The sequence below is a fragment of the Pangasianodon hypophthalmus genome, chromosome 11 (assembly GCF_027358585.1).
Source record: "Pangasianodon hypophthalmus isolate fPanHyp1 chromosome 11, fPanHyp1.pri, whole genome shotgun sequence".
Classification (NCBI taxonomy): Eukaryota; Metazoa; Chordata; class Actinopteri; order Siluriformes; family Pangasiidae; genus Pangasianodon; species Pangasianodon hypophthalmus.
Window position 1 is genome coordinate 9,586,572 of NC_069720.1, and position 19,830 is coordinate 9,606,401.

Here is a 19,830-nt window from a genome sequence, read left to right on the forward strand (position 1 = left end):
CGAAAGGCCCTAATGAGTATCTGACTCGTTCTCAAGGGAGCAAACACAATAAGCTACATTAGAAACATTCTTTGAAAAGGATACTAGCTATGGCTACACTGAGTCTTCGCCTACTAGTTGGCGTTTGAATGAATGCGCTTGAATAGCTAGCTAACACTATACTTTATTATGACGTGCCCCTTTTTTTTTTTTTTTTTTTTTTTTTTTTTTTTAAATCTAGAGTGAATTAGTATGCATGCATTAGGGTTGTTATGGTGTTGTGGTTTCACTAGTCACGGTGTATGGCTGAATGGGTACATCACTGTTTATATTTTAACTCAGTCAAGTTCCTTACTCCAATGCTTCTCGTTCCTTTTGTGTCTGGCTGTGACTTCCCAAAACTCTGGCCCTAAATACCATGACCTCGAGCAGGCATCTACATTGCCAGACATTCATGTTAATGTACGTAGTCTTTATTTGAGCTTCATATCTGACACCTGACTGTGGTGCAGGCATGAGCAAGTTTCAGATCAAATAAAGTTCAAATAAGGACCACGTTCACTGACATGAATGTCTGGCGATCCTTAGCAGACGCTTGGTCAGGTTCGCACTGGTTTAAATTAGACTACTAGTTTGTTTACATTTAAGGAACTAGATCCATACGTCTGTCTGAAACCGCACACTATTCACTGCATCAGGAGTTCTTCTACTTCTACTAATGTCTGAAAGCGCAGGGGAGAATTTCCAGAATGCCCATGAAATCCCACAATGCACTGCCTAGAGGTAGTGTCCAAGGCATGAGCTCTAAAATACTCATAATGCACTTTATCTTGTTCATGCAGCACCTGGTTTTGTTTTTAAATTGGTAATATTTTTATTGTGAACACTTAATATTGATGGAGTTGTTACAAAATTATGTGCACCATAACAACCTAACAATCCCTAATGTACTGAGTCTTGTTTACAAAATCTAACTTGACAATTATGTTTTGTAATTGAAATCGACTTCTTGGTAGTGCGCGCAGACGTTCGGTCCCTTCTGTATATGCAGGGTCAGACACGTTGGGCGGAAGCAATATAGGATATTTTCAGTAAATGCTCCAGGCACCAGTGCTAATTAACATTGTCTCCCGTCAGCTTTCACATTTCGTTTATATTTACAAGGCTTATCGGAGCAGTAAGAACGGAACCGACCCTGTCGCGAGCTCGGTCACTGAGTCCGGATAAACTCGCGTGTCCTCTTCTTACTCTTCTTAGGAATCAAGACAAATCTCATGACTGAAACCGAAATCTAAATATCCTGTGAGACAATGTTAGTGTTAGTATAGTGGTCGGTTTATTATGCCCCGTGTCTGTTGCATGCTTTCCATGCCTCCTCATGCGTCAGTTCATTTTTCTTTAACGACCCGAGTCTCCGCTTTCAGTCCTATCTTGTTTTCATCTGCTCAGATCAACACAAACTGCGGCGCAGTAAAGATGGTTGTACAGCAGCTTTACGAGTTTGTCTCGATGCAGTAAATCAGAGTGTTTACACATGAAGTAACTCTTTATGGACTGCGTGAGGTCAAGGGTCGTCCTCTTAAAACAGGTATTCTGACATAGACATGTAATTAAGTTTATCATGTTTTTGTCAGTAGAAACATCTAAGGCACATGTATCAACGGATTGTAAATCAGAGCTGCGTTGCGCAACTAGTAAGATTTTTAGTAAAATTTAATGTACGGTCCAGTAAAAGAAGCAGAACACATTTTATCACAGCAGTTGTAAGTATAAAAGGCAGCAATAGGATTATTAATGTGTTAACATGAATGAACTGAAATTTTTGGAGGCAGACGTAGAACACATGCCGATAGTAAACCTGATCGTAAAGGAAGTAAGCCTTAGAGACTAATCATTTATGTCCCTTATGTGTTCACTTGATGGATATATGCAAGAAATGTGTCAAAACAGTCTCGGGTGGACAAGATCTCAAGTCTGCATAATCGTACAGGACTATATGAGCAAACACAGTGTGTAAGACTAAGATCTGATTTGTGTCCACTGTAGTTTAGTCAAGTCACATGGTCTTCATTGTCATTCTTCTGTGTAGCTTGTATACAATAGTTCTAAATGTCATTTTCTCAGGACCGTGGTGCAACACAGAATAAAACAGTGGCACAGTACACAGGACTATGTAAAGTGCAGATACAGGGCAGTGTGAGACAAGTGCAAACAATACAATAAATACCCAGGACAATAAACACCCGGGACAGTGCACGTCAACTAGACAGGACAGTAGAACACTGGTTAGTGTAAAAATGGTCTGTAAGCTATTGACTTTTTTTTTTTTTTTTTTTCTTTCCTTAGCAGCATTCGACTGTGGTAGCAGTGATAAGAGATGTGTCCAATAGCAGCATTATAAAGTGCGAGTGTGCAGTGATAGATGTACAGTGGTAACTGTTGGGAGGTTTCGATTAGTCCAGGTGAGTGGTGGGACGCAGCAGTGTGTTAAGTATTCTGACTGCCTCAGGGAAGAAGCTGTTGTGTAGCCTGGTGGTGGTAGCACTGATGCTCCGGTCCCTTTTGCCAAATGGCGGGAGGGTGAAACGTTCATAAAAGGGGTTGAAGGGGTTGTCCACAATGCTGCTGGACTTGTGGATGCAGTGTTTGTTGAAGGAAGCATCAATGTTTGTTGGTACAGAGACTCGGATCTTATACATCTGTCTTCACAGTTCACTGTAGGGATGAAACTGTGCAATTCCTATACCAGGTAGTGAGACAGCTGGTCAGGATGCTCTTGACTGTCCCTTTTGTGTCTGACTAAAACTCGCCAAAACCAGTGTAGGTTGGATTTTGCAGCCCTCCGTCTCTCTAGACTGCTGAAATCTGCTACAGCAGCCTCCGTTTCTCCATGAGCAGGACTCCGACACAACTGAAAACCCTTTGGCTGTGTAATTTGCCATTGTTATGAACATGTATCGCTATCTCTCTCTCTCTGCTATTTCGAAACTTGGTCCAGATGCACAGCTGTAACCTGCACACCTCAGCAGTTCTGCTCTCTGCAGCAATACTGCCAGATGTGGATTTTCTTTTTCATTTTTCCTCACTGTGGGCGTAGGGCATAACGGACACCCAAATATTTATTTCATCATTCAAATACTGGCGCCTCAAACGTTTAAGTGGGTTTTTGAATACCGGCGCGCACCCCTAATCTCAAGATCATCTCACACACTCCTAGTACTGAGTTACATAATCAGACTTTTGGAGGGGTTTCTGAGACTGCATGACACACGGTTATATGCAAGGCTTTCTGGGAAATCTTCCCGGGAAACGTTATGAAATTTTGACATTTTCTACTCTGTGAAATTCTGAAAACTACAGACTTTCCCGAATGGAAAATTTCTCTTTTGAATGAACTGCAACCAGAAGTAAAGTTTCTGGTTTTCATTTTAAAGTCTGGTTAGCTCCAAAAGTCTCCAAAAAAGGAGCTAATTGTTTGTAAAGATTGCATTCTGACTCCACTGAAAGACAACACCACACAGACTAAAGGCATTCTGCTATTTACTGATTAGCATTTACTATAATGTATTAAAGAAGATTACAAATCAGAACTATGATCATGAAAACAATGTTGATCTCGGCAGCCTTTATTATTTAGCATTAATATCTCTTGACGTAATGTAAGATTAATAATAAACGGTTACAGAAAGGTTTACCAAAGTGTAATGTTAACATTAATGTTTACATTAACATTTATGGAAAGAGTCTCGGTTTGTAACGAGTTTCCCAGCATGGGAAAGTCTTCAGGACAGGAATTTTGCTTACCAGTTTCCCGGTAAAATGACAAGCTGCGTTTTTAGAGAGGGAGAGAGGGATGGACTGGTGTTTAGCGCAGCTATAACGTAGATGATAGCAGGAACTAACTTGTCTCCTGAAAGTCCAACAACATTAAATCTAACTATAAACAGTTAAAATGTGCATTTAGTGTATTTGTTCATTAATAAATTAAACAAATCGCTGAGGTATAAGTGGAATAACACTCCAGATCGTGCTGTTATAAGAAATTAATGCACTTTGGTGCACATCATACCGCATCATTTCCCCCGGTATGCATTATTTTGTATAAGAGCACGGTCAGACAGCCAGAGTAAGTTAAACACTTCTGTGTCGTTTTAGTAAAATATGTGATTTCTTAAAGTAGAGTATGTTATTGGCAGAAAAATCTGTCAAAACCTAGTATTTTTTTTTTCCCTTTATCTACATACATCAGACCGAATCGTGTATAAAAATGAACTGAAGGATGTCGGACATCAAAGTACCAGCGAAATGTTGAAGCCAGAATTGCTTTCTTCCTCAGTACATCATTTGGTGTTGTACATTAGAAATGATTCAGATGATATACTCTGTAATATTTTTACAAAATTACTTAATTCTGATATTTATTCTGATACAGAAAGCTAACTGTAGACACAAACCTGCCTTGGCTGATCGACTACGTTTGGGTTAAGGAGGAGCATTAGCGTAGATGATTTTTAGCTGAGCTATTCCTTTAAGCAGAACTTTCTCAGTGCGCGTTGAGCGTGAGTTTTAAGCACAGTAATTGTCAAGTTGCTTTGCCTGTAGCCGTGTGTGTGGTTTGCCGTTTGTGTATGTGAGGACAGTTAATGAATGGAGTAAAAGTAAAACTGGAGTTATCAGTCTTGTAGGCCTAATTAAAATGCCCTCTTCACCCATTAAAACCGAACCATATCACCAAGGGATTTATTCCGGAAAATAATTGCGTGAATTATAAATACTGAGCACATTGCTAATCCCACACAGCTGACATGACATGTTAAGAAGGATTTGACCAATGAAAACAAATTAACACCAACTCCTTATTTTGTGCGTTGTCAGTACTCCTATACGCATTGTCTGTTCAGCCTTTTCTCCTCTTTTTTTTTTTTTCTCCTGGTTTAAGCAGGATTGCGGTGGAGTTTACTGTATTTAAAAGCCAGGGATCTATAAAGTAAGAAGCTTGTTTCACGCGTGTCTCTTCTTCACCTTCCATTCATCACGTCTGGCAAGGATTTCATTTTGGTCTTTGTCTTGTAAAAATCATTTGGTTATATCTGATGAAAAACTACGGCTTTGTTAACGTATACATAACATATTCAATCAAGTCATCGAGTCGCCCTCCTGCTATTGGTTCACGTCGAAGGTGCTGGGAGTCAATCCCAAAAAAAAAAAAAAGTCGATTGACTGATTCTAGACATTAAAAACTGACTCAACCCCAAAACTATGGAGTCCATTCTAGACCAAAAATGATTCATCTCACTCAAACAAAATGAAACTGGCATCAGAGTGTTTGTTAGCGAGACATCCAGTTGATATCAGCCTTTATTTTACATTTTGATTTAGTGAGAATTGAATAAATCAGGACTTGAAATGCAGGTAAGACTCTCTGAGCGTTTGACACGATTTGTTTATTGGTCAACTATATAGTTGCGAAAAAGTGTGCAGACCCAGTAAAAATGTACAGAAAACTGTGACCTTGTGTTAGTTTGGTTTAACAGTCTGGTTTAAAAACAGTCGTCAACATAAACACGTGGTGATGTTTTCATGCCATGACAGACACTCTGATAAATGTCAGTAATATTTTATTGTAGTTAATGACGAGTTATATATTATATAAGCCTAATTAAGAGTTGTGTAGTAGTATTAGTTGATTAAAATGCAGGTTGAAGTGTTTTTTTAAATGATCAGTTATTTACTTACCTGCACAATAATTATTGGTTCCCTTCTAGAAAGATCTACGTTTGCAGAATTAGTGCACATAGAGGAAATCATTACATTGAGTATGAAGGTGATTTTGTTTTGATTTTCGTGTGGGAAAAGGCTTTTTTTTTATGGCGATAATTAGCAGATGTTGTACTGGATTTTTACAGGCAAATCAGATATATCTTGTTTTTGGAACTAAAAGTCGTTTTAGTGTACAAGACCCATCCACGCATCTTCTGTAATCGCTTTATTCTGTTCAAGGTCACACTGAATTCGGAGCTTATCCCAAGAACGCTGGATGCGATTCAGGAATACACCTATGATAGGATGCCAGTCATTTTAGGGCACCATGCGAACACACATTCACACACATTTATACCTACTGGCAATTAGAGTAGCCAATCCACCTCCACTTTGGGAGAAGGGAGGCAACTGGAGAACTCTGTGAAGACCCACACGGGCATTGGTAGAACATACAAAACTCCATACGGGCAGGAACTGAACTCAGGCTTGAACCGGGGACCCTGGAGCTGTAAGGCAGCAGTGCTACTCGCTGTTCCTCCGTGCCATTCTAGTGTACTAGACACCTTAAATAATTATGAGAAAAAACTAAATAGGCGAAATATACACCATGCTTATTGTCACCAATGAAAATTTTTATTTTTTTTGTTTTGTTTGTTTGGGTAGCTGGTGTTTGTCATTGCTTAAATCAGGATGCCACTAAAATGAAGCTTTGCTAAATAAAGTGCCGGTGTGGGGAAGAAAATCAGTTGGCAAAACAAAGCTGACATTTGGTTAAATGCCGGTAAACAGTCGGGCTGTAAGCGAGATACTGATGTTTTGGCAGGCATTATCAGAACTTATTAGACTTTGCTTTATTTTGTGATTTTTTTGTTTGTTTGTTTGTTTGTTTCTGTGTTCTAGTAGGTTTGGAATTATTGAAAAAAAAAACAAAAAAAACAACGAATCTCAATGTCTCACAAATGTGTGTTGACAAAAGTGATCACAATATTCATATTTAATTGATATTTTGCCCAGCCTTAGACCCCGCCCACATGGATACGGATATTTTTAAAAACATAGTTTTGGCCTCTAATCCACACTTAATCATTTTGGGTTACATGTAAACAAAGCTTTGAGAACAGTTTGACATACAATTCAAGGACTAGCATGTTATTGTTTTCAGTTCATTTCTGTATGGATAGAGATAATTTTGAAAACAGTTTGTGGGCGGGATTTTTTTTAAATCTTTTTTTTTTTTTTTTCTTTTTTTTTTTTCCCTTCTTCAGTCTTCATTTCCTCTTGGTTTTCAGTTCCCCAAGGTTATGAAGGTCCCTCTGACAGACTCTCAGTTCCTCCATAAAGTTTTAAATGGATTTAAAATTGGCTAGGCCATGCGAGGATTTTAGTTATTTTGGCTGTATGTTTGGGGTAGTTGTCTTGTCCAAAACGAAACGTCCATCTTCTTCCCAGATTTAGTGTTTTGGCTGCTGAGATTAAAGTTCGCTCTAATATGTCCCAGTACATTTGTGTTTCCTTCGATGATGTGTAATGCCGCAGCACTGTTTGCAGAGAAGCAGCTCCAGTGATGCTCCCACCAACGAACATCACTGTAGGGTGCTGGGATCATACGCACAATCCTTCTTTCTCCAAACATGACGAGCTGATTTATTGCCTGAAAGCTCTATTTTTGTGTCGTCTGAACAGAGTATATTATTCCAAAAGAGTTCTGATTTGTCTAAATGCGTTTAGCACATCTCTGTGCTTCTTTTTGTTTTAGCAGAGGAGGTTGGTGTGGGGTGTAGGAATGGAGGTGATTATGGGGCATATCATTGCATATTGATCTCTGTGTAACTGCTGTTCCTGCTGCTTTCAGGTCATCCTGCAACTCTTTTAAGTGACTGCAGACTTCTCTCACCTTCCTTATCGCTGATCCGAGAGTGCATGGCACACCTGTCACAATTAGTTGTGTTTCCATGAACTTTCCACCTGCATCTTATCAACCAGTTGTACTGACAGGGATGTTTACTGACCTTGCTTTTTTTTACTGTGGCTCTGTAGCCTTTTCCACTTGAGTGCTGTTTTAGTAATGTGAACTTTTCCCAACAAATTGCAACGCTCACTGGGATAAAATCACACTTATCTAGCAAGGCTTTAAACATCTTTAGGTAGACTGTCTGTTTTAACCATCGTGTCTGTTGGCCGACTCCTACACAACATGATCTAGGTGTTTTTTTTTTTTAATATGTGTATGTTCTCTTGAAGTAGAAAAGTGTCAAACTTAAAGGCAGAGAACCATCTCTTTTTTTTTTTTTTTTTCCCCTTTGGTTAAAAGCTGTTTTTTCTCTTTATTTGGCTATTTGCTGGAATTCAGCCATGGCATCATCCAGTAGGTTTTCCCAGACTGCGACACACGTAGCATTGAATTCTGCAGAGAACTAAGTAAATTGGCAGCCTTCTGTAGGCATGTTTTTAGTTATTGAAATGTTTTTTTGTTTTTTTTTTAAACACAAATTAAAACATTGGTATCGAGTTAACTAGAGCATAAAAGGAAAGCTGACTTCTAGTTATTGATTCCAAATCAAATTGGGCTGATTTTGCATTTGCTAATATCTGTATTTATTAGAAAAATATAATAACAAAATCTTGAAAAACACATTCTCTGGCACTTTTGAAAGATGGTAAAACATTTGCATGATTCACTTCTACATAGTTGTGTGATTAAACTATTGGAACATGAATATTGGAACTTTTAAGCAGTTAATTATGGGTTTTTGAGTATTATTTACTAAGCACAAGAGTCACGTCCCTAGTGTGTTTGCAGGAAAGCCCGCCAACCGTAAGCAGGTGTGTGGCTGCTTGCAGGTAATGACCATTTGCTCTGTGTTTACTTCATGGTTGATGTGCTGCCTCAAGACACACTCACTGTGGATTAGCTGTGTGTCTAGAAACTTTGTTTTTCCAGCACCAGCTTTGCAAGAACATCTCAAAAAGGCATATGGCCCCTCCTTGTTAGTGGCTCATGGCTATGTCTCTCAGAGCAAACACATTATTTTAGCCCAGTGGTATGGTAAATGTGTAAATGATTGTGCTGAGGGGAAAAAAAACCTTTCCTTTAAACGGAAACACTGTGCTATCTCACACAGTGGTTTATCCGAGTGGTTGAGGCTAAAAAGCAGCTAGAGTGACACGCAAATTACAAGTATTTTAAGTTTTTCCAGAAATTATAAAAATTAAGAGAAGAATATTTTTCTTTGTATTCACTCCCTGTCTGTTTCATGGAATTATACTGTCAGTTTCAATGATCTGGACAGTCACGTGGTCTTGTTCCAGTCTTCAGCTTTCCGTTTTCAGCAAACCAGTGCCCACTGTAGCCTCAGATCCCTCTTCTTGCCTGGAAGGAGTCTGGTCTTCTGCTGTTGTAGCCCATCTGCCTCGACATGCAACGCATTGAGATGCTTTTCTGCTTACTATGGTTGCAGAGAGTGGTTATTTGAGGTACTGTAGCCTTCCTGTCAGCTCAGATCATTCAGTCTGGCCATTCTCCAGCCAACCAACACTCACTGGATGGTTTTTGTTTTTCTATTTAAACTCTAGAGACAATCCCAGGAGATCAGCAGTTTCTGAAATACTCCAACCACCTTTTTTTCCCCCTATTCTGATGTTTGATGTGAACATTAACTGAAGTTCATTGACCTGACTCTGCATGATTTTATGCATTGCGCCGCTGCCACATGGTTGGCTGATTGGATAATTGAACAAAGGTGCAGTCTTACAGGTTTTCCTAATAAAATGAATGGTGAGCGTATATATGTTCACAAAACTACTCGAACGAAGCGCCTTAAAACGCCAATTTTGACTTTATTTGCACTTGGCTGTAGCTTGAGAGGAGTTTTTTTTTTAATGTCCAGTAAGTTTGGCTGTGGATGTTGGAAAAACGGCTGTAAGAGTTTTATGCTGGTGAAGCTTAGCATAAAGTCACTCATTTCCCCTCATCTGTCGGCTGTCTTTATACATGGGGTTTACTTTTAGTTGCATATGTTATGCTGGCAGTTTGATCCAGCTGACATTTCCATCTGGCAAATCATGATTTGTTTTCAGTATTTTGGACGAAGTTATGAAGGACTGTTCAAGACCATGGGTCGCCTTGCCAGGAATAAAATGTCACATCGCATCACATAGCTTGTGCATTAATCCATGATCAGTTATTTAGCTATAGTTTTAGAAGTTTTCCTATGTGGAGAGTTGTCACAGGTTAAGCCTCTGAGAAGGAGGAGTGTTGATTGTTTTGTCCCGGTTGTACATTTCGGCAGTTAAAATACGACACCGATCCGCTCCGTCAATCGTGACCCGGTACACTTGGAGTCGGTTTAGATGAAACGCGATAGAGGACGCAAAAATATTTATCATCTTCCCCCGTATGTTAATTTTTCCAAAAGTGCCCTTTGAAGTTTAACTTGATTTATTCTTAATTCTACCAGTCCCTGAATATTTTGTGGCAATTTAATGTTTTTGCAGACTGGAAGTTCTAACGTGGTGCATATGTTATTGTTAACAGCGTTTTGTAATCAAGATTTTGCTGCGAAATCTGTGTGTTGTGCTTCCAAGCCCACAGCTGGATGCCGGTGTAGGTACGATCAACATGCTTTTTAGATTTCTGTCTCCATTCCCTGCTCGACTTTTTCCACCTCTCTGTTAAAGGCAACGGTGCTTGGATTGCTTTAAGTGTCTGTTTAATGTGGTCTGTGCCTATAGGTAAAATGTCTGGCTGATACAGTCTGAAATGCCAGAAGCACTTTGTATAAAATGTCAAGAGAAGTTCAACAGGGTTCAGGAGATTATATCTTGTTAAATGTGTCCTCAGGCTAGAAGATGGATCCTAGATAAGGGCTTAAAACATCAAGTTTCCATCTTTCATGCGCTGTTGCTGTAGGCACATGCTCCATTTTGTCACAGACCTGCAAAAATCTGAACGTTCTGTTCTGTCTTAGACCTCTGCACATCTTGAATGACAGTAATTATGCAACATGTCATGGATGCTAGGCTTGTGCCATCGTGTGAAAAATACCAGCGCCCAGTCGTGCTGTTTAGAAGTCGCTGATTGTCAATGGTATAGTTGGGACAGGGGGTATAGGGCTTACTCAGTGTGTTTTGGGACTGCACTTTTCCTTGAATATTTTGTCAATATGCTACTGATGATGATGGATACATTGATTCGATTTTTTTCTGTTCACTACAGCGCTTTTTTAATCGTAAATGCTAACGCTGGCTATTGTAGCTACAGCCGACGCGTAACCAGCTTCTTGTATTTTTTCGGGCGTAAGGACGCAACGTGTAAACGACAAAGCCACAGGTGTTGCTATAGTCACTCAGCAATAGTTGGGGGGGGGCTCGATAGGACGATTGCATGATACACAATCACACAAGCCTCGTAGCTTTTTCATGATCCGTGGTAATAGAATGGTAGCGTTCAACACTCTCCGGAAGACTAGAGCATTCTAGCAAATGCCGCGGTGGAAAAATGACACTGGTAACCTGGTCCGACACTCGAGAAACCATCCTGCACATGTACATGGCCACCCTTTACAGAGACTGTTTACATTTTGCTAAAATAATAAGAAACTTTCTTTGGTTTAGACAAAAGTTACCTACCTTTGATATTTAGCCTGTAGGTATAAAATACCAGCTCTGTCCTCATTGAACATGTAATATCTGTAGTGTTGCTGTTACTATGGTTACGTGAGATCTGTGAAAGACACGAGTGTTGTTTCACCTGCCATATGAAAAGCTGTGCTGAGCAGGAATTTGTAAAGCAGAAGGAGACCGATGGAGTGGAGGGAGATTTGCTGTTTGCCATGTTTAAAACCCTTAAAGCTACAGAAATGTTTTCTGACATTTGAATTGTCTAATTTAATAGCCACTGTGATGGATGGAATGTGAGCACCGTGCTGCTATATATAAACAAAATCCGCATTGCTTATCCGGCAATGACTCGCGATTCGTTTAAAAGCAGACGCATTCTTAAATGTATATTAAATAATAGATCTTAATTCTATAAACTCGAAATGAGTTATGTAGTGAAAATAACAGTTCAAATAGTGTATGGTGATGAGATCAAAGCATTCACTTTTTTTTTTTTTTTTTCCTTCATGAATTTCATCGTATAGAAAGTATAATTCTTGTCTGAGAAAACGATATGCACAGCATTCTGTTTGCAAGATAGTCAGCATGGGTAATGATAGCTTTGTCTCTCTTAAAAATGGATTTGAATCTTTATTCCACCTTGACTCCTGATGGTTTTGAGGATGCAGTGTTTACAATGTTCAGTGGAAGGGAAAGACACTGTGATGTCACAAAAAACAGTTGAGAACGTCTCTTATAAGACAATGAGGCACCTGCTCAGGATGTTCTCTTTGGGAGATGGAAGGGAGGAGGCTTGGTCTCTTTAGTCTCTGCAGAAAGTGAAAGGTGGCCATTGGTGTGCAGCAGAGATTGAGCACAGTGGATCCTTCTGAAGTCAACAAGCATCTCTCTTATTTTGTCCACAAGCCTATAAGCCATTCCACCATCTCTGTATCCTGACTCATCGTTGCTGGTAAAGTTACCAACCTTTTGCTGATGGAGTGTCATCAGTGAAGTATGTCGTGACTCAGTCTGCAGTACAGTTGTCAGTCAGCAGCTCTGAGGGATGACAGTGTTCAACTGGGGGACCTCAGTTAGAGTCCGTGTCAACACAACACTGGTGCTTGTAGTGTTGACATGGACTCTAACTGAGGTCCCCGAGTCAGGAAGTGCATTACACGAAGACAGGTTTGAATTGCAGCCTTGCCCTAGAATAAGGAGTCCTGATCTCTGATTGTGAAATGAATGTCTAAAATCCATGCATCCTGTGAGCCACAAGTTCTCACCCCCAATGCTGCTGCAACCAGGTTCCTGCCCAAAATGCCACTAATTTATCCCAAAAGATGATTTGTGTTGATTTGTTGATCGGGGCTGGATTTTAATCAGCATGAGTTTAAGATCGGTAAAGATCCTGGGGTGACCACTCGAGTCTGTATCAATTCATATTGCCAGAGGTTATTCAGAACGACTCAGAGACTTTCACCACAAATCTCTAAGGACTGGTGAACGATGTGCAAGGTTTGGCCCTAAAACCATATGCAAATGTTTTAATTGGCAAAAACACTGTTTTGGGGAAATAGAGGCTACTGTGTGTACCAATCGTGTGCCAGATCCAGTCTTCTGCAGCATAGCAAACCTCCTCATCCTCCTCCACGATTAAAAACACACTTTACTTATGCAACTGTGCCTTATCATCCTGTTTTGCAGCATAACGCTGTTTACGAGCATTTCGTCCTTTTCTGTCAACACACAAACACTCCTCTATGTTGGTTTCAGTTGTTCCGTGAGTTTAAAGCCAGCACTTGTTTGGACAAGACGTCTCTTTTGGCCTGAATTGAGGTTATGGAAAACACAGCATCTTCAACTGGGCTCTGTATGTGCACACTTTCAGTAGCTTTCCGCTCAAGAGAAAAAAGGCTCTTTGCATGAGTGACTCAAGCTCAACACACCCTATTTGACCTTCCCCCAAAGAACTGTAATTTTCCGAATTGGCTTTGCGATCAATTCCTGATTAGCTGGAAATGTGGGAATAGATTAGTCTTGTTGAGAATGAGACGAGAGATTGGTATCTCTGCTTGCCACCGGCCTTCACACTGTCCATAAATAAGATTTTGGAGTGTTTCTCCCCCCCAGACCCTCAGGTTGATTTCTAGGTTGATTTCAGCTAGACAAAAATCATGGCTTTGTTTATCTCTCTGTGTGATGTAGAGCCTGTCTTAGGCAGAAGGTCTATTGGCCGGTAAAAACAATTCCAGTACCTTTCTCTGTATATTGTAACGATTTTCACTTTCATTTGGCAGCAGATAGTTTTTAAAAATAAATAGATAAATAAATAAATAAATAACTTACAGGTGAGGCAGAACCCAATCCAAACATAGTCTTGCAGCACTTGCGTTACAGTAGACTCCTTTATCAACGCTGAAGACGCTTTCACACCAACTAGTTCAATTCTGAGCAAATCTGTTTGCTATGTGGTTTATTTTCACACTGCACATAGTTAAACAAACCCAGAAGATTGATTGAGGGACATGTAGGGCTGAAAATGTACTAAAACTCATTGGTAAAAAAAAAAAAATGTAGAAATGGAAAGTGGTAAAAAGCCTTCGCTAAGTTGAGTTCACCAAAATTGCAAGAACACAGCTAAATAGATGATTAGATAATTATATAATTATATACAGAGCTAGTAACAGTTACAGCTCTACAGCTCACAGTTACAGCACTACAGCTCTGTCTTTCGGTGTTTTTAGGGTCAGTTTAGGAACTCGCATCTATAAAAAGTCCTGCAACAGAAAAGCGCCCTCCCTGTCTTCCGGAGATTGAGAGTTTGAATCCTCACAAAGCCACAGTCATTTGTGTCTAGGAGTCCAATAGAGCGTTGGGTAGGAGGGATGGCATACATTGGTTAGTGTCGCTGTGATTGACAGTTGTGGGCATCTTTTCGGAAAAGGGCGGATAGCGCTTTCCTCAGAACGCGTTACGGTGCCCTCTGAACAACATTAAGCAGCAGTTCAAAAACTTGTTCCCCTTCAGCCTCCCCATTTGGTAGCTGTCGCTACTCCCTGATAGGCGGGAGCTGGCTAGCGGGTGGGAATTGGCCAAGACCAAATCAGGGAGAAAATGGGGGATCGAGGTGCACTGAATTTAAACATGGCTATATAGCAAATAGTTCATCACCTGCAGTTGGGTCGAATAGAGTTGACATGGAACTGGACCTCACTCTCTGACTGGTTTTTTTGGTCCACACCGAATGTGATTGCTGTCTTCTGACCCATCTAAACAAAACACGTTTAAGGATGTGGAAACCTCGGCAGGTTTTGATTCTAAACACAGCATGTGTGAAAGCACCCTGAGTTTCACCAACTGAATGAAGAGTGTTGCTGCAGTAGGATATACAGCAAGCCATGACTGAACGTGAACCTGTTTATTACCATACTCCAGTCAGAGAGCAGTCAAACTGCCAATTATACACTCAGAACTATAATACTTTTTGGTATTTTTATAACCTTGACTAACTTAGTGAAGGCTCACTCAGTAATTTCCTCCTCTGAGGAGAATGAGGAACCTCCTTGCACTCAGCTACTTGATTCTTGATTAGATGTTGCTGTCTTGTTGAGTTCAGACACTTGGACACATTTCAGCAGTACATTCCATGCTGCCTGCCGTGCGTGTGTGCGTGTGTGTGTGTGTGTGTGTGTGTGTGTGTGTGAGAGAGAGAGAGAGACAGAGTGAGAGTATGCTGTTTTGTTCTCCAGCTAGTTTCATCTTCCAAAGGGCTCACCCTCAGCAAGGCACAGCCAACATGTAGGTCAGATTGTAGACACAATCCCCTGCTGTCTGACCCATACACACATGCGCACACCCGGATTGGCCATCAGTGCCAACCGGGAGAGAAAAAAACACACTGGCAGCTAAAGAATAGTCTTTACAGTCACATCCATAGACCCATAACAGGGGCACATGTGTCTCTTCAGTTGATTAAACAGCAACATTTAAACACTTTGCCCAGAAATGAAATATACACAGTGTTCTTCTAACCAGAATATAGCTGATCAGCCAACTCCTGTTTGATATCTCTTTTTAACAAGGGCGAAGTCTAGTGCAATTGGGGTAAAAGGGGAAATTGTAAAGTACATTTAAAGTGGCGTCAAGAGGAGTTTGGCATGCTTTTCTTGGACCACGTACTCTCTTTGTATTGAGTGAACATGAATGGGAGTTGCAGAAAATTACATTTTCTTAGTTAATGAGGGAAACAAAACACATTTTCCATCACAAATTGGAATAGAATAACTCTCCATGAATTAGTTGAAAAATGTTTGTACACAGGAACGTCTATAAATCTGCGAGCGCAGCAGCACAGCGGTGTAATTCAAAGGATCGCAGCATTTTACAGCTCGTGGCCCACATGACCACAGACAAAACACTCCCAACTGTTTAAAATGCAGTTATAGTAACACTGGCAGAGGAAATTAGAGGGAAAACTACAACGTGGCTTCACGAAGATCTCATGCATGCCAAATAAGCTTTTCAAAAAAACACTGTGTATCTTGACAACAGCAATAATGAAATTGCATATTTAAAAAAAGAAAAAAGAAGGAAAACCTCTTATTTAAAGTTCCTTAATAAAATGTGTAGTGTTAACATTTCATGGGTTTCATTGTCAAGCTTAAAGAGAGATGAACGTTTCCTCCTCCTCTTGGCCTGCAGGTATGGCGTGACCCCAGAGAACATCATCCTGTATGGGCAGAGTATCGGCACAGTGCCGACGGTGGACCTGGCGGCACGGTACGAGTGCGCAGCAGTCATCCTGCATTCTCCGCTCATGTCTGGACTGCGCGTGGCCTTCCCCGACACACGCAAAACCTACTGCTTCGATGCTTTCCCCAGGTGGGTCATCATACTGTATTCACAAACTTTGTAATGGCTGTTTGATGGTTCTTTAATTATTCACTGGCAAAAAAGCTGACACTATTTATAAAAAAAAAAAAAAAGACAATTTCTTCTAAATAAACTGTCATGACAATAAAATAATAAAGCAGTTAAGTAAACGTGGCTAACAATCAAGGGCCGGACAACTTGCATGTTGTTACAAACATGAGCCAAAACCTTAGACAGTTGGGAACCTTCAAAGTTTTTATTGTTTTAACGATATAAAGTTAAAGGGTATTTATTCAACAGTTAGTTCTTGTCCACTACTTTGATTGGTCGAGTGGCATTACAAGAGTGCATATATATCCTATAAATACACTGGGACGTTTCACTGTGTGTCTCACTCCTCTCGGTTACTACAAGAGTGTTGGCGACATCATCAGCGGACATGGCAAAAGCTCATCAGATGAAGATGAAAAGGAAGAAAGGGCGCCAATTTTAACAGAAGCACCGTTAAATGGAATGTGGAAATATACAAAGCAGTGTGAGCCAGCTAGTTGACGTGCTGTAAAATGAATGTGGCTTCTTCGGGATCTATTTCTTCTAGGAGAGCAAAAATAAACAGAACATTTTGCCGTTTTCTCTCCAAAATTTAACTTACTCTATATTAATTGCTTGTTTATAGAACTTGTATAAAAGCAATATCGCACAAGCAAGAGCACCGTTATATTGAATATCGGCAAGGCTGTGATTACCTACGGCACTCAGTCTGTGGCCTGTGGCACAGCGCAGCCATGCCAATATTCAATATAACCGCACTGTTGCTCGTGCAATATTGTTTAATTATAACGCTGTAATCTTATCTGTATGTTGCCTTTTCTCTTGACGGATACCCGTTAAACTACAAGTAGTTGTCACAATTTTAACTTGTAAAAATACACTAGTATTATCAATGATCAAAATTGTTTGCTAGTTAAAAGATTCTCCAATCACAGGTCATTGCTTGTTAGTCCTCTTGTAGGTTTTTCTGATTGTTTTCCATCGAGCCCCGGTCACCCAGCTCATAAACAAATCTCTCTCTGACCACAGGTCTCAAAAGGATTCTTGTAATAACTTTCCTAATTAACCCCCATCTACAACTCCCCCACCCCCCACTTGCAGCAGTTGCCATAGCGACCAGGTTGTCTTCAAGGCCAACACGAGACCCAAGGTCTTAATATTGCTTCACACGCAGAAGCCTGCATAACAAGTCACCAGAACGAATGAGTACAGGTCATAATTACATTTTACAATTGACTCTGATAGATTGGTTTATTTGAAATTCCAGCAATGAGATTGGAGCTGTATGAACTTTTATACATGGGGTTGCTAACACAGGTTTATACGTAGTGCTAAATAACCTTTAGCAGATGAGAAATCCAATCTGTGTCTTATTTGCTTGTTAGGGCATGATATTATACAGCTTACTTCACAAGATAACTTTAAATGCCATGGTACTTCTAGCAAATATAAATATAAAATAGAACCAGGGCTGTCGTGTCCTTAAGGTTACCTGTCCACAGTAAATTTCCAAGTGAGCATGCAATTTTAGTCACTTGCTTTCTAGACTCTCAGCTTTTTACCAAGCCCGGCTCTAATAATCCAAAAAGGGATAATAGAGAGCCGGATTTCACCACTTGACTGAGGCCAACTACAACTACTCTTCCACCTGTATGAAAGTTAATAGCAGGATGTTTTTTTATTTTTTATTTTTTTAATACCAAGCTTTCTGTGGGCATGCTTTGTACACGCACCAAATGGCTGTGTAATGTGTTATTTGTCACTCAGAGTGCCTTCAACAAGCCTATACTGTTAGAGTGCCAGTGGGCTAGTAGAGTTGTTGAGAGACTCCACCCCTTAATAAGCCTATAATAACCTCCTGGCATCAATTAAGAATTTTCACACTGACCCTGCAACATTCTGGTTTGCACGCAACATTTTTCCCCGCCCATGCTGTGTGTGTTGATGCAGTGCAAACCCAGAGATTTGCAAAATTGTGTGTCATGTGGATTGAGAGCTGAAATGAGCTTTATCTGGCTAAAGCCAGTTTTAGACTGTTTGATTACAGTAGTCTTTTAAGATTATTACTTGTCACACTGTATGAGATGATCCCAATAAAATCTTGGTCGGATCTTCTCAAATTTGAATCTTCTCAGTGTCAAAGTCAGACGATACGATCCTCTAGCAATAGACCTGCAATTAAATAAAAGCCGATATTGCACAAGCTTAGTCCACCAGAATGGTTTGGGTGCTGATGAATGACGACTTTGCTGCTGGTCACCTGGTTACCAGATGACACATTATGACCGACTGACTGAGTTTGATTCTCAGATTTTTCATCATCGTATTGTTGTACACCGCACAGCTGGTAAATGAATTAATTTCTTAAAGGTTCATTGTTTTCCTGCACAGTTCAGTTCACTGCTCCTGCAAATAGCCAGACATGATTATCATATTCACAGCCAGCTCTCCTCCTCCATTTTTACCCTCCTCTTCCATCAGCAGAGCGTGATATTAAATTGCCGTCTGCACTGCTGGAAGTGGATGTAATGTTAATTCAGGAAGCAGCTTTTCTCTGCTCTGCTGGCAACGTTAAAGGTGCCCTATGTGCACCGAGAGGATTTATTTATTTATTTATTTATTTTTTTTTTTAAAAACCTCTTCCACAACTGTCTCGCCACTTCTTTAGTCACAGCCTCTTTGATAAATTCTCGACACTGTTGAATGCTGAAGTGATTGCAGGATGTACGCATATGACGCATACTAGGGTCTGTACAATAAAGTTCACTTCCTTCTATTGACATGCTGTACAAAATGTTCTTTCAGGGTCCAGTAGTGTGAAATGAAGGCTACTACTCTAGAAAATCGAGCAGCGTTGGAACTGTAGCCTTAATTTGGAACCGTACCAACAGCATTTGCACGGATTTGGCCTGCAAATCAGGATGTAATTGTTACTTACTGAAGTAAGAGCATGTCGGGGGAGCAGCTGTTTAGCGCACTGGTCCGTGCTATTCCTGATCATCTTAGACATTGTTAAAAATCTTTAGTGGGGATTCATTTGCATGATGTCTCTGTCTGGATATCTCAAGTACGCAAGCTTATGGCTCTTTGACTCACAAGACTGCAGTACGGAGTATTTGTGGCATAGCAGCTGGTCAGGGCTACAGGGCTTTCAGGCTTAATGCTGACTCCCTTCTGATACTGATCCTGCAATAAGTATAGTCCACTGCACTCAGGCATACACTCCTACAGCAGGTAGGTGTGTGTGTGTGTGTGTGTGTTGGTGCTGTCATTAGCATCTCACTAAGCATTCCCAAAAAAGCCAGTGTACAGATACTCCATTGTGCCTGCAGTAAGTTGTACAGGAGCGCTGTTATGTGCTGCTGTTCTTCTTAGTGAGGTTCTTTAAACCACCGCAACAAATTTTAGAGCTAGTTTAACAAACATGACTGCAAATGAAATGAATATAAAGACGTTGCTCCTGGGCAATCAGTGTGTGTGTGTCTTTCTGTGGAGTCAGAATGTAATCTTTCAATGTAGATTTCTCCCTTTTCACTGTTGGAGGTAACCAGATTTTTATATAGT

At 40.3% G+C, this 19,830-nt stretch overlaps 1 protein-coding gene across 3 annotated transcripts in view; it reads left to right on the plus strand.

Annotated features, from left to right (window-relative positions):
- abhd17c (abhydrolase domain containing 17C, depalmitoylase) overlaps nt 1–19,830 on the plus strand; it is a 43,403-nt gene that overhangs the window by 13,053 nt on the left and 10,520 nt on the right. For all 3 annotated transcript variants that reach the window (XM_053238110.1, XM_026930761.3, XM_053238109.1), the window contains one exon: nt 16,045–16,224. In XM_053238110.1, coding sequence (XP_053094085.1) covers nt 16,045–16,224 — 180 coding nt within the window. The remainder of the gene's footprint in view (nt 1–16,044; nt 16,225–19,830) is intronic.